The sequence below is a fragment of the Bos taurus genome, chromosome 10 (assembly GCF_002263795.3).
Source record: "Bos taurus isolate L1 Dominette 01449 registration number 42190680 breed Hereford chromosome 10, ARS-UCD2.0, whole genome shotgun sequence".
Lineage (NCBI taxonomy): Eukaryota > Metazoa > Chordata > Mammalia > Artiodactyla > Bovidae > Bos > Bos taurus.
Genome location: NC_037337.1, coordinates 26665719 through 26680657, shown reverse-complemented (window position 1 = coordinate 26680657; position 14939 = coordinate 26665719). Strand labels below are relative to the sequence as shown.

The window sequence follows — 14939 nt, the reverse complement described above, 5'->3', positions numbered from 1 at the left end:
AATGTAAAGCAATTAACACAAGACCTGATGCTAAAATAGTACCAATGATAATGCATTCCTAAGGGAAGGTTAGAATATCTCAGAGATTCTCCTCAATTTTAGCTCCAGAGCAGCAGCTCCCAAGGCTACCTGCAGTCTGCCAGGGTGCTGCTCTGACCCCTGCCATCCTTATCCATCGAACCATCAAAAGGATTTAACCATTGCCAAACGTGTATTTTTCCGGAACACAAGTCAATTGCCAACATATAAAACCAAAAATATTTTAATGCTGAGTCAATTCTTGAGGTTCAAATGATGAGACAAGGGAGTCCAAAGCCTTGTAAGCATAGAGATTAAGGCCTAGGGTCCCTTGGGCTCCACTCAGGGCACCAAATACTCCAATCCTGTTAACTTTGTTAGTCCCTCCAGGTCACTTCTACTTCATCTGTCCGATACCTGTTTAAAAAAAAAAAAAGGAAAAATTTGGTGGACAGTTATCCCTTATTCCATTCTTCTTTGCCCTCATGATTCTGGGTCCTCTTCCTGCTGGATTTTTGCCTACCTCCCATATAATGCTGTCTACCTCCTCCAAGGGGCCATTTACCTCTGTGTGATCCCAGATTCACTGAGAGGGGTCCTGTGTCCAGCCTGAAACATCTCCCACCCAGCCTGGGCTATCATGGCTCCATTGTCAATGCAGAATCTGGGAAGGAAAAGAGGTATGAAATTCATGATCTAAGGGTAGAAAATCACAGCAATTGGGGGGCGGAGGGGAGTGTGTGTGGGTGGGAGGGCCTCTACCTTTCATCTGTGGCAAAAAGCCGAGCTCCACGTTCCTGGCACATGGTCTCCATCATTTCCTGCAACCTCACATTACCTACAGAGGCAGGGGTACAATTAGCTTATTTTAGCCATTTCTCCAGTCCAGCTACACACCTCATGTGCACTGACTTAGGAAAATGAAGTAGGTGCAAGGACTGGGAAGCACAGGACAGAAACAAAATAAGTAATTTCCCCAAACCCTTAAGAGATTTAGAGTATCAGGAGCAAGAGGCACATGCCCCAAAATACAAAAGAGAAGGCCAGTCCAATGATACATACACCCTACACCTCCCACAATGAGGGCCTCCTGGGAGCCACAATGTGCCATGGCCCGCTCTGTGATCTCGACCAGCATTGCAAACACAGTTTCCTGCGGAGGGGGGAGGGGGGGGCAGATAAGTTGAAAACGTCAGAGGCGATCCCAGTTTAGTTCTGTCAGCTCCACCTTTCTATCCCAGCTCTTCACTTCATTACCTGCAGAGAGAAGCACAGATCCTCCGGAGTACACTCTCCAGTGGCCAGCATCCGCTGGGCTACATCCTGTAGTTACAGGGGCAAACAGATAAAACAGTGAACTGTGGTGTGGGGATGACACGTGAGCAAAAAACTAGCACACTTGGAGGATCACTGCATTTTACCACAATTTACCCATACCAGTATATCTTGCTCTTCACTGGCACTGAGCTATACATATAAAACCAGCAGCCTTCTTTCAAGATTCAGTAATCATGAATGCCTGCCCTCTCACTTTCTGCCCCCTACCCTGGTAAATTTTTCTCCAGACTTATCCCCATCTGACCCTTTTTATTTTTTTCCCATTTCTTTGTCTGTTTCTTTTTCTGTCTCCCTCCCTCCTCCCATGTCCCATGAAACTCATGCTCCAAGTAGGCAGATTTTTGTTTTGCTCCATCTAGTATCACTATTACCTTGAACAGCACTTGGTACACAAAAGATGTTCAATAAGTATTTGCTAGATGAATTTATTCAGCATCTAACATAGGCTAGTACTATGCTATACGCAGAAAATACTACACTGAGCAAAACTCGCACACTTCACTAAAAAGCATGAAAAGTGCCCATCTCCTCACCTCCCCACACTCACCTCAATAAAAGACAAGATCCCAGAGAATGAGACGTCCATCCCCTTTACAGTGTATGGCAGCTCAACTAGCTTCTTGCCTCTATGTGGGAGTGAGTATATGAGGCACTAAGCCTGTAGTCAGCTGGCTGCTCACCCTCCAAAGCCCTCCCAAAGCTCATTAATACATACACAGGGAAATCCTTGGCACCCCACCAGTCAGCCTCCTTCCGTCTTATTCCCCTTACCGCTTTGCCATTTGCTCAATGTTGTAGCCTGGACTTGGGTCATTGGAAATCTAGCAGAAGGAAAAACAGGATGAAGGTGGGTATCTATGAAGCAAAAGAAGCTAATTTACCTTCCCTTTCCTTTTCCATGGCTCTCCCAAAATTCATTCACAACTTATATTCTCTGTATCCTCAATGACTTACCTTCAGCACTCGAGCAAAACGATCCAGACAATTACCCACAGCAATATCGATGGTTTCCCCAAAGATGCGGTAACGATGTTCTGAATACGCAATCACCTAAGGGTGATGAGGATGTCCATGAAACCTCAAGTCTGTAAAGAGGAGCATTTGGCTTGGGGAAGAACATAGCAGAGGATCAACATGGTCACTAGAACTTCAATAAGCAACGGAAATAAAGTACTTTCCCAAACCCTCAATAGGTACTTTTAAATAGCGCTTCCCTGAGAAGTCTATATACACCCTAAGGATTCCGAGAGTAGATTTCTAGTCTAAAGACGGTAACCTAGGTCAGGGAAGAAGTAAATTATCATTTTGGATACATTTTTCTAGCTTGGAGGTTGCTGATATTCCTTTAAAAGCAGTCAAGACAATGCGGACTAGGGAAAGCTTTCCTTCTTGGAGGCAGGGAACCAGACTTCTTCAAGATTATCCTACGAGGGTGGTAGTATTTGGAAACCACTAAGGTAGAGTTAAGGAAAAAAAAAAAAAAAACTCAAAAATCCCAGGGAACTCCCTGAACCTGGTAGCAGACGCATTCAGTCCCTGGCAGGAGAACTAAGATCCCACAAGCCACTTGGTGCAGCAATAACAACAACAAAAACAAAACCCCAAAATTCCATACTGGGTCAGACTAATTGCTCATCCAGCTCAGCACTGGCAACCAACTTCTGTCCACTCTTCATATGTGACCAACTTCTAGCACAGAGAGTATTTATCAGCCATTGATACATAAGCTCCAGACTTCTGACAGTACTTCCAAAGGATCCCTAAGTCCCTTTCCCTTTCTGGTGCTGCTAGGGATTTTCTTCCATTCTGATGTAGCCCTTACTCTACTGATAAAAGGCTGGAAACAAAACCATAAAGAAAAATTCTGCCTTTCTACTTCTGTCATCTGCTCTTCCCCAGTCAATCATCTTGTTTTTCACACCTAACCAGGCTTCAAAGGGAAAGAGGAAAAGAGAAACTTCCATCACTGCTCATCTCAAGTAAATCTTGTAAGCTTCCACTGTTACTTTCCACACCCCAAGTTCCTAACCTTGTATAATAAATATCCTTCAGGCCTCAACCAATTACTTGTTCTCTACCCATTAAAGTTCCCACGTCATTTTCATAGAAATGCATCCTTTATCTTTAATAACTATTTCACAAAATGAACTTTTAGAATATAATCCTTTCAGGAGAGAGGAATCAGTCTGGACAATAATCCCATCAGGTGTTAGGTGGAAAAGGAGGGCTAGAGTTCTCCAATCTCAACTTAAAAAGATCTTGTAAGGTATCCAAAGAACTCTGGCTTCATCTATAAATTTAAAACCTCTTCCACCATTCATAAAATGTTTTTTAATTACTTACATTTTCACTCTTAAAAAAAAAAAAAAAAGCTATATATTTATCACCAGTAACTAAAACAAAACAAATGTTGTAAAGAAACAAATGAGATAGTACCCTTTATTTTTTTCCTTTTTTAAAAAAAATTTTTCTGGCTGCACCTTGAGGCATGTGGGATCTCAGTCCCCTGACAAGGGATAGAACCCATGCCCCTGGCATTGAAAGCAGAGTCTTAACCACTGGACTGCCAAGTGCCCCTTAGTTTTAATCGCTAACATTCATAGGAAAAATAAGCTTCAAAATAATGAAAATAAAAATCCTTATTTTAAATACTTCAATCCTTACTATTCTTTCCTTCTCTAGGCTGGAAATTCCTCATCTCTATAGCCACATATAAAGATTATCCAATGTTCCAGTGTATCACATTTTAGCTTCAGATGAGCCCAGTTTTCCTACCACTCAGGCAGAAAGTAAAAGTTGCTAGTACAGTGCCTCAGAAATTAAGAAGAATGGTGGAACTTTTCTGCTGTAGTCCTGAATGGCTTCTGTCAAAATGGGCAAGTTCATGAAACCTGGGAGGTGGTGATGCCCCTGGCCAGTCATCATGAAGAATACCTATGATCTTGCTACCTTGCTAGCAAGGTACAAAGTGAAAGCTACCACGGGCAAGAAGCAAATCGCCAGGAGGTCAGAGAGCAAGTCTTTTGTGAAACTTTGTAACTTGAAGTATATCACTTCAAGCCCACAAGGTACTCTGTAGGTATCCCCTTGGAAGAAACTATTGCTAATGAGAATGTCTTCAGAGACCCTGCTCTTGAATGTGTGGCCCAACAAGAGGTCAAGGTCAAGTTTGAGGAAAGATACAAAACCAGCAAGAACAAATGGTTCTTCCAGAAGCTGTGGTTTTAAATCTGTTTTGTTTCAGTTATTAAAAATACCCAAAAATCTATGAAGGGAAAAAAAAAAAAAGAATGGTGAAGAATTCTAAATACCTGTGTATTTCCTCCACTGACATACAGCACAGTTGGGTTGGTGGCTCCAGTGATGAGGCGGCCCATTTCTATGTGACCTATACAGTGGTTAACACCCAGCAATGGCTTATTCCATAACTGGGCCACAGTACGGGCCACAACAGCCACAGAAACCAGTGGGGCACCCATGCCAGGACCTATGGGAACAGAATGGGGCTTAGAATCCTAGAGAGATTGAGAAAAACAGAGTTGAGGGAAGTGGGGGATGTGAAGGTACAGCGGATATAGTGGTGGTATCAAAGGTGAGCTGCAGGCTATTTTGACCTAGCTGGGTTCCAGGTGTATTCTTCCACTGTTGCCCACACTTCTAGCTATACCTTTGGTGTATGCGATGCAATCAATATCCTCAGAGGTTAATCCAGCCTCTGTTAGTGCCTCTTGCAGCAGGTCCAGGATAACAGCTCGGTGGTGCCTGGCCGTATCACCCGGAAGGAATCCTAGGAGACAGACACAAGTCAGAGATCCTAAGAATTTTCCTACAGAAAGGCACCTAGAAGTCAAAACAGACATTTGAGTAGGGTAGGAAGAGTCCCTTCCCTTTTCCTCAAACATCCTGTCCAGATATAGTTTTTTCAGCCTGTTCAGCTAAGCTAAACAGCTCTCAGAAATGCCCTTCTTCATACCCAACTCCTACTCAGGACTCAATGATACCTATCTCATACTTTTTGGTGATGTCCTGGAGTGCTGCGATTCATGGGGTCGCAAAGAGTCAGACACGACTGAGCGACTGAACTGAATTGATCTGTGACTCTACAAACACTGTGCATGGTAACATCATTGAAATTAACACACTATATGTAACATGTAACAATTAGAGCATTATAGTTAATCGGTACTTTTCCCAGCTTAACCATGAGCATCTCAAAGCACTACCTGTTTTATCTTTACATTCTTGGTGCCAAATGCCAGGAAGCTTGAGTGCTAAACATATATATCCATTTCTAACAAGTAACCTGTTACATCATCACCTGTTCAGGGACGCTTTTCAGGTATACACAAGCCTGCTGCCCTCTCCTATGGAAGGAGGTGTTTGGGGGGAAGGTAGGAAAGACACAATGCTGCTGCTGCTGCTAAGTCGCTTCAGTTGTGTCCAACTCTGTGCGACCCCATAGACGGCAGCCACCAGGCTCCCCTGTCCCTGCGATTCTCCAGGCAAGAACACTGGAGTGGGTTGCCATTTCCTTCTCCAATACATGAAAGTGAAAAGTGAAAGTGAAGTCGCTCAGTCGTGTCCGACTCTTACACAATAGAACTTAGAAATAACATTTACGGAAAGTGGTCAATGTGTCTGGTACTTTAACTCTCCAGACCGAATGACGCAGGTATTATCATTCCCATTTTAAGAACAAGGTACAGAAGTCCAAAAACAACTACCGAATACTGCAAGGGAAGCCGATAATTAGCACATAAAAGGTGCTCAGTATAGGCTGAACAACTCAGAAGATACAGTTCCAAGTGCCTATAACTCTTCTACCCATCAGCCTCGGGATAATGTGTGTGCATGCTTAGTCTTGTCCCAACTCTGCGACCCCATGGACTGTAGTCCGCTAGACTCCTCCGTCCATAGCATTCTCCAGGCAAGAATATTGGGAGTGGGTTGCCATTCCATTCCCCAAAGGATCTCGACCCACGGATCGAATTCAAGTCTCCTGTACTGCAGGCAGATTCTTTACCACTGAGCCACCTGGGAAGCCCTTTTTACCGTTACATAATCTCAGAGAGTAGGATCAAAAATTAGGAGGCACAATGCGCACTCTTCACCAACGTTTAGAAAGATGGCAGGGGACGCTGTGCGGAAAAGTGCGCCACGAGTTACAAATCCCCAAGTCCTCACCTGTGCCGGGAGGCGTGACGTAAGTCCGCCGCGGGTTCGCCAGTACTTTGCCATCCCGTACCACTCCCACGCCAATCTTGTTGGCGCTGCCTTCAAAACCCAGCACCGCCGGCATGGCTCCGAGCTAGCACTGGAGCCAAGGAGCCCTCACCAGTCCGCGCTGGGACGCAGACTCCGGGTTGCCGAGTAGGAGGATGAGCCAGTGGGTGCTAAGCAGCCGCGCCAACCAGAACAACAGCTACCAGAAAATTCCCATAGGTAGCGCGCCGACGCCGGTCCCAACCTCTATCGTTACGACGACCCATCAAGACCCCTTCGAGGGCCTGTTCGCTTAACTGCCGGGAACGCTGAGCCGGCGTGTGCTCCTTAAATTCCTATCCGTTCCTCTGCTTCTCTCCCATGGTCCAGCCCAGCCTTTCCCCTGATTTCGTTCTCTCTTACACAGCTTTAGGATCTCTAGTCAGGGTGGCAGAAAGAGTTGTGAATCTGGCATATTGATAAACAGCCCAAGAATGGAGGTTGGGACCTTCAATGTCCCGGAGTTCACGAGAAGGGCGGGAAGCTTTCGGTCACGTGGTACAACTAGACCAATGACCCTTATTCCTCCGCCCCTGGAAGAGCATCTCAGATCATGTGACCACGCCACTTACCCACGTGGGGCACAGCGTGCTCCATTCTTTGTGCTGGGTTAAGGAGGAGGCATACAGGGGCCGCAGCAGGTCAGCTAAAGGGTATGTGTTGTTTTGCCCATCTTAGCAGCTTCTCTGGACGTCTGATCCGCAAGGCCAGGTCGGGACTCTCAATTCAGTCCCTCGTTTGGCCGGAGGGCGGATCTCGCGAGAAGTGTGTAAGACGACGATGAAATGATCTAGTCTCGGGGGTGAGGGGCTGAAAGGCTGATGGTGCACAGAGGCGGGGAAAGAATTCAGAGATAATACAGTTTGAAAGGCGGTACTTGGTACGTGGGCGTCGAGGGTGGAGTCTTCTGCTCTAGCTGGTTTCACGGCTTCTTTGCACTTGTAGGCAGCGCGATCAAAATACTGCTTCAGTGGGCGAAGTGGAACTGGTGCAGAAGGGCATACATTACAGTGATGCCGAAACGTGGGAAAAAGGGAGCGGTGGTCGAAGACGCGGAAGAGCCCAAGACTGGTAAGAGAATGAAATGGGCCCCTCTCCCTAGAGGCAGCGATAGGGATGTCTATAATTATCTAGCTGAACGGAAGTACGGACCGTTGAACGGAAAGTCCAGACCGCCACCGACAGTATTCTTATTTGTGAAGAAGTCGCGGCAGCTGCTGGCTTAGTGGGTCTATAGTTAACTCTGAATCAAAGTTGGATACCGCCAACTTATATCCCATGATGTATTACTTATTTTATAGAGCCAGAGGCGAAGAAGAGTAAGGCAGGAGCGAAAAAGAACGAAAAAGAGGCAGTAGGAGAGGGCGCAGTTCTGTATGAAGACCCCCCAGATCAGAAAACCTCACCCAGTGGCAAATCAGCCACACTCAAGATCTGCTCGTGGAATGTGGATGGGCTTCGAGCCTGGATTAAGAAGAAAGGTTTAGATGTGAGTGGAATTAAGGGGGTGCAGAGGCTGATCTTGGGGTTTAATCATCTTTTTCCATCTTAGTCCCCAGCATGATAGTTTTCTTGTGGGAAAGGTACTAGGTTTTCACCAAAAAAAACCCTTGTTATTTTTCAAATGCCATTTCAACAGTTCTACTGCCATTTTCTTATTTATAATGTCCTCATCTCTTCCCTGGCATGTTGGGAAAACCTCCTTACTGGACTTGCTCCATTTTATTTCTTGCATAGCCAACATTTAAATAACTACTGCTTAAAAATCTTAGCTGGCTATCCAGGGCCTTTCAGGGAAAAAAACAAGAATTCCTCAGTGTTGCATGTAACACTTTTCTTGCCTCTTTGCCCTGCATTTATAAGTTTTAATATTATGCTGCTAGACGTTATTTCTGCAGAGACTGTGTCTCATCTGTATATTTCTAGTATTTCGCATATAGATTTTTCAGTAAATGGCTGCTGAATTGATAATACTTTTTCTACATTTAATTTCACTTACAGTGGGTAAAGGAAGAAGCCCCAGACATCCTGTGCCTCCAAGAGACCAAATGTTCAGAGAACAAACTACCAGTTGAACTTCAAGAACTGTCTGGATTGTCCCATCAGTACTGGTCAGCTCCTTCAGACAAGGAAGGGTACAGTGGTGTGGGCCTCCTCTCCCGCCAGTGCCCACTCAAAGTCTCTTATGGCATTGGTGAGACCCTATTGATTTTCTAAAGCCCAGTGCCTCCAAACTCATTACTGGTATCCCAGTCCAGCCCCAATTCTTGATTCTTTTATTCTCTCCTTTCCCTTTTCTTAAAACTTCTTTTTGCTAATTGTTCCATCATTTCTGTAGGTGAGGAAGAACATGATCAGGAAGGCCGAGTGATTGTGGCTGAATATGACGCATTTGTGCTGGTGACAGCCTATGTGCCTAATGCAGGCCGAGGTCTGGTGCGCCTGGAGTATCGCCAGCGCTGGGATGAAGCTTTTCGCAAATTCCTGAAGGGTTTGGCATCCCGCAAGCCCCTTGTGCTATGTGGGGACCTCAATGTGGCTCATGAAGAAATTGACCTTCGCAACCCGAAGGGAAATAAAAAGAATGCTGGCTTCACTCCACAAGAGCGGCAGGGCTTCGGGGAATTGCTGCAGGCTGTGCCACTCACTGACAGTTTCCGGCATCTCTACCCCAACACCGCCTATGCCTACACCTTCTGGACCTATATGATGAATGCGCGATCCAAAAACGTTGGTTGGCGCCTTGATTATTTTTTGTTATCTCAGTCTCTGTTGCCTGCATTGTGTGACAGTAAAATCCGTTCCAAGGCTCTGGGCAGTGACCACTGTCCCATTACCCTATACCTAGCTCTGTGACACCTCTTCCAAATCACATTGAGCCTGGGAAATAAGCCCACCAAGCTAGCTTTAAAATTCTTACCCCCAAACTTCTTTAATAATTGCTATCTAGAGACATCTGCATTGTATTTGCCTTCTAAACTATGAATCCTTTAACCAGGTTTCTAATAACAGATGTAAGTTCTCAAGAAGGGTGTTTGTGTAGGGGTAGTGCTTTTTTCTTTTTCTTTTTTTTACATTAATCAAAAGCTACTGATACTTCCTTTGAACTGTCCCTGTGAAAATAAAGAGCCATAGTTTCAGCTTTGGTGGTGGTGTATTCTATCCCTTCATGGGGCTACAAATTCCCCTCATCCTTTCATACACACAGATTAACAACTGGAAAAGAATAGAGTCATGACCTTATTTATTTACAAGCACAGGATGACTCCCTAACCTCTCCCATGACAGAGCAACCCTATCCAGCCCAGTTAAATAACCGCAACTGGGGCGTAAGGTTGAAAAGGAGGAATTATGGGAAATACAGGACTAGGGGACCATACCCCACATTAAATAGTTATATACATCAGTTCCTGTGGTTCTGTACAGAGCAGCGGCTGACCCCACCCCCACAGGACACAGAATGGGGGGAGAGGAGACTGAGGGTGCTGAGACCAGAGCCAGCCCCTGGTGAAGTGCAATAGCAGCAGCAAGGTCCTAATGGTGCACAAGAGGGAGGGAGACCCCCCAGGGCTACCCACCCCAACCCTGCCCTGGAATGTGTAAGGGACAGGAATGGCTCTCAGGGAGCATATAGGAAGGACAAGGCTAGAACTGTCTTTTTGGACCCAGGTTTAGGGGCAACTTCTCACCTACTTCACCCTAAACACAGCAACTGTTGGAGGAAAGCAGGTGGCCAGCAGTGGTCTTACCTATCCCTCCAAACCTAGGTGAGGGCCTGGTTCCTTCCTACCTCTCCCCAGGGAAAAGGAAGGCAGCTGCTTGGCTCCCCTTATAGAAGCCCAGGGAGCCTTTTACCACGGCTCCCTTTATAGTGTCACTGTCCCCACCAGGGAGGGGCCAGGCACAGTCTGTGGGTCGTCGTGGGGCTCAGGAGAAGTTCTGGACAGGGTGGCTGACCTTCATACAGGCCCAATAGAGAGCCCGGCCCAAACACAGCACTGCCAACAGGATGACAAATGCCCAGGCTGCATAGATGCCTCCATATCGTCGTGCATGCTTCCATGTGCCAAACTGAAGATGAAGAAGAACAATGGGGTTACTGTTGATCTCTCACCACTTTCCAGGAAACCTAGTAACAGTAACGAACAACTCAAGCTTCAGTTTCTGTCCCCTATCCACATGTGGCCACCTTCAGAGACCTTTTAAAAGGCCCAGTTGTCAAACTCCCTTCTGCTAGGCAGGAAGATAGTCAAACAATCCCAGACACCTGTCAGTTTTTCTTCATGTCTGACAACTTCCTATTAGCAACTGAATCTAAGCCACTTCTTTGTTCTATCCGCCACATAAAGAAGATAGCTGTTTTTACTCTGATAGTAATATTGAAGACTTTATCAGTCTTCAAATTTAGGTCATCTTGTTTGTTGAAACAACACAAACAACCTCTCCCCTCTCCCCCCCTCTCCCAGTTTCACTTCTTTTTAGGATAGCTATTTCCCCAATCTTAACCTTAGAAGATGAGGCTGCAGAATGAAAGGGGCTGGATCAAGGTCTACTCACAGCAAGGCCAGTGGCAGTGACTGCCAAGAGTAAGCCAAGCAAGAAGCAGCAGATGCATCTCTTTCGCGGATATCTGCGCCCAATAGATGACCTGTGGGGAGGCAAACAGAAATGGATACTTGGAATGGCCTTGTAGATTTTACTCTATTCATTACCCAGCTCAAGGATGCTGCTCCCTAATCACTCACACTTTCCTGCAGTGTGGGCAACGGGCCAAGGTTCGGTCTGTGAACTCTGTCCACTATGGAGAAAGGAAAGGGAGAAACCAATTAATAGTAGAAGCAGGGTCATTTTCAATGAGAGCCTGGGGCAGTGGGAGATGGGGAAATGGTTCCTTATAGAACAGACCTTTTCAGGATTCATTATCATAACTCAGAAATGCATTCATGACGACATTTCCACTCCTGCCCCTCCCTACCCTCAGCCTCCTAATACTTCTGCTCACCAGAAAAGTATTCTTGCAATGTCCACAGATGACCCTGACACCCACAGGTTGTGGTTCTGGACTCAAAGGTCCTGGATGCACAGGCCCCAGGTTGATGATTCTTTTGCTGTATAGAAGAAAACGACTATGTTTAGAAAGTTTTTAATCCTAAGGATCCCTACATTATTCCTCCCTCACATCCCCTACTCCCTGCCTTTAGAAGTCCCTCTGCTTCTCTGCACTGCCAGCCCTACCCCAGAGAATACTTGTGGGAAGAGCACGGCTTAAACTTAAGGTCTCTAATGTCCCTTTTACCTCAGGATAATTCACCCAGTCTCTGAGACTATCCATCTTCCTAAAGATGGAGTAGTCTTTTATCCTCATCTTTTTACTGAGATGAAAAAGATGGCTATAATGTTCTAGAGACACAGCAGCCCTTAGCTTTTTCTCCTTCTAAATAAACACCAGGCTCCCTCACCTTTACATTCTCTGTAAACATTCATCCTTAGGCTTTCCAATTTTCCCCACTAATGCCCTTCCCCAAGTTATTCCTCCTCACCAGTAGGGCCGAGGGCAGGCAATCCGCTGGGAAGTCACTTTGCAGATAAGGAGACAGTTGCAGGGACATCGAACATATTTTTTCCCTGGGGGTGCATTCTTGATTGGCTAGAGAATAATGGGGACATCAGTAAGCAAATCTCTAATCCCAATCCCTGTTCTTCCAAAAACACCTTCTGAGAAGAGATCAGAGAGACAAAATCTTAGCCAGGACAGAGAAATGAAAGGCATATAACATGAGATTTACAAACTAAAACTAAGCTTAAGTATAAAGATAGGTATGAAGATGAGGGATGGTAAATATTAGCCTGGTGAGTGGCTTCTGGGGAAATGGTGTGTGAGACTCCTGGAACTGAAACCTGGGTTTCAGGAAAGGCCCTTGGTCAATGCCTGAAGGTCCGGGTCTAGAATCAAGGGATCAGAAAGAGGATCCAGAAAACAGGGCCCGTTTCATAGGTTTGTATAACTCACAGTGGCTTCATTGCAGACGCCACATTTGACTACATGCTGATGCATCTTGCCTTCCACGTTGATGAGAGACTGGCAGACTCGGCAGGTGATCATGGGAGCACTCCCACTGTCCGGGCTGGTCAGGGGTGAATAGGGGGGTGGGTCTTCCCCAGGCAACACTGCTGGGTGTCCCTCGGGGAACGGGGGAAATGCTGGAGAGGAAGGTAAAAAGGGCTGGCATTACTTGCAGACACCCCCACTGATGCTACACGGAGTAAGGCAACTGTTTCTGGTCCTCAACCCTTCTGACAAGCTCAGCGTGATTGTTATGATCAGTGCTTCCATCAGATTCCTCAGAGCTCCCTTCTGCTCCCAAGCTGAGGTCGCGATTGCAGAGGGAAGGAAGCCTCACCCAGTCACAGGTGCAACAACCCTGCACCTGGCGCTTGGGCCCCGCCTCCGCCCTCGGCCCCGCCCCCTCCGCCTGTCAGAGTACCCCTGGGAACACCTCGGACCCCGCCCCGGCTTACCCTGGGGCGGGGCATGTTTACCGGCTCCGTACGGTGGTGCGGAGGGGGTCAGGCCTCCCCCGGGCCCAGCCCCACTCCCGCCTGGCCCCACTAATCCGTTTCCACCGGCACCACCGTCGATGGGCTCGGAGAGCAGGGGGGATCGCTCTCCATCTGCCGCCATGGCCGCCGCCACCGCCGCCTCCCGCTTCGGCCAAAGATACGGCTCTTCTCGCCTCTGCCGTCACCGCAGCCACAGCCGCCGCCGCCGCTACCGGGTCCCCAGGGCGCCTGCGCGCCGCGCGCCCAGCTCGCCCCGCAACCAGTGGCCTGCCCCGCCCCGTTCCGCCCCGCAGCACGTGATAGGCTATCCCCGCCCCGCCGTGCTGTTATTCGCAGAGACAGAGCAATTTCTGGTCCTGTGAAGGCAGCTCTTGTTTTCCATTGGGAAGCTTGGCGCCAACGTCAACTGTCACATGACTTTCAGGACGCCGCTGGGCCTGCAAAAACTGCACGTGACGAGAAGTTCTTCGAACCATTGGAAGTGTGGCCCATCGCGCTACCTCCAGACCAGGAGGTGGGGCAGGGCTGCTTCAGCTCACTGGTCACGTGTTTCAGGAAACCGCCAGTAATCTGTCCTTAGCCCAGAGCCGGCGCATAATCATTGCTCTTCACCGGCCCGAAGACACCACTAAAAGACTTTTCTACTCTTTGCGGTTATAGTTGGCCTCTCATTGGTTGGAGGCTTCCCTTCCCTGGGCCTGCGATCCTTAGGGCGCAACTTTATTGGCCCGAACTTAGCCCCAGAACCTGGGGGCGTGGCTCAAAGAGAGGCAGTAAACGAGGAAGTTAGGGCTGTTCTGACCACGGAGAGTAGAAAGGAAAGGCATCAGTTAGCCACTCAACTCAAAGGAATACCTCTGAAAAGTCAGAGTGAAAATATGCCAGGAAGAAATGGATTAAAACGTTAAGATGTTTACCTAGTCTTCCTCGCTGAAGTCACCTCTGGAACAGTATACAAGACCGGCTTCTCCAGAAAGCTGCCTTGCAGAATCCACCCTCCTAGCATCTCCGGTTAAATTATGAAATTTTCTTTACGTGAGTCTGTTTCTCTCACTACAGGGGTGTCTCATCGTTTTACTCTGTTTTCTGGCCCCCAGTTGTAAACATATGCGTGATAAGAGTGTTTTGACTGAGTTAACCAATCAAGTCCAAGGATATTTTTGTTCGTGTTTGGCATAGAGACAGCCTTTAGACTTGTCTCAACTTCACCACCAGCCATGAGACTGCTAATAGAGTTTATTCTAACAAGTATAGGAAAAGATCTTAGGCAGCTCCTGTGTTTAAACATACAGCCAATCCACCTAGCCATTCTCCTGTTCATCCATAGTCATCCAACCGTCATCCATCCTCTACTTGCATAGCAAATAAGACTACTTTTCGAATCTATCAAGGTGATCCATTTCTGTCTCGGTTCAGACAGAAATGAAATGTGTAGAGTTCCCTCCTGTGGCTTAAAGGAACTTTTTGTTTCAGCTTTGTTGAGGATTCAAGCTTCTACCTGTTCTGGGTAGAGCAAGTACAGGTGGACAAAGTTATTATGCAATGATTTAGAAGGATTTCCTTAGTCATATGAATGCAGGGTGAGTAGACTGTTTCTCTGGAATTGATGATGGATGATAGAGTAAATGGCACCCCACTCCAGCACTCCTGCCTGGAAAATCCCATGGACGGGAGAGCCTGGTGGGTTGCAGTCCATGGGTCGCTGAGGGTCGGACGAGACAGAGCGACCTCACTTTCACTTTTCACTTTCATGCGTTGGA

General features: G+C 47.0%; 3 protein-coding genes across 5 annotated transcripts; 1 reads left to right on the top strand and 2 right to left on the bottom strand.

Annotated features, from left to right (window-relative positions):
• Nucleotides 1-246: 246 nt before the first annotated feature.
• On the bottom strand, nucleotides 247-7279 carry OSGEP (O-sialoglycoprotein endopeptidase). 2 transcript variants are annotated; one of them, XM_059890286.1, is made up of 11 exons: nucleotides 7191-7279; nucleotides 5024-5143; nucleotides 4668-4843; nucleotides 2311-2406; nucleotides 2128-2177; nucleotides 1904-1982; nucleotides 1276-1341; nucleotides 1081-1171; nucleotides 781-856; nucleotides 584-682; nucleotides 247-435 (listed from the first exon to the last, which is right to left on the bottom strand). In XM_059890286.1, the coding sequence occupies exons 1-11, from the start codon at nucleotides 7213-7215 to the stop codon at nucleotides 396-398; spliced, it is 918 nt and encodes a 305-aa protein (XP_059746269.1). In that variant the 5' UTR covers nucleotides 7216-7279; the 3' UTR covers nucleotides 247-395. The 2 variants fall into 2 exon arrangements, with proteins under 2 accessions (XP_059746269.1, NP_001068787.1); NM_001075319.2 differs by lacking the exon at nucleotides 7191-7279 and adding an exon at nucleotides 6541-6800.
• On the top strand, nucleotides 7178-9758 carry APEX1 (apurinic/apyrimidinic endodeoxyribonuclease 1). The gene is given in 6 exon segments (NM_176609.3): nucleotides 7178-7271; nucleotides 7564-7689; nucleotides 7920-8107; nucleotides 8620-8812; nucleotides 8957-9474; nucleotides 9477-9758. Coding segments are annotated over 4 exon segments (957 nt in total). The 5' UTR covers nucleotides 7178-7271; nucleotides 7564-7631; the 3' UTR covers nucleotides 9477-9758.
• Nucleotides 9759-9845: 87 nt separating this feature from the next.
• Nucleotides 9846-13409, bottom strand: PIP4P1 (phosphatidylinositol-4,5-bisphosphate 4-phosphatase 1). Of its 2 annotated transcripts, none has more exons than XM_005211511.4 (7): nucleotides 13138-13409; nucleotides 12629-12819; nucleotides 12159-12265; nucleotides 11621-11726; nucleotides 11364-11416; nucleotides 11176-11266; nucleotides 9846-10689 (listed from the first exon to the last, which is right to left on the bottom strand). In XM_005211511.4, exons 1-7 carry the CDS (start codon nucleotides 13298-13300, stop codon nucleotides 10546-10548), a joined length of 855 nt encoding a protein of 284 aa, XP_005211568.1. In that variant the 5' UTR covers nucleotides 13301-13409; the 3' UTR covers nucleotides 9846-10545.
• Between the last annotated feature and the right edge of the window lie 1530 nt (nucleotides 13410-14939).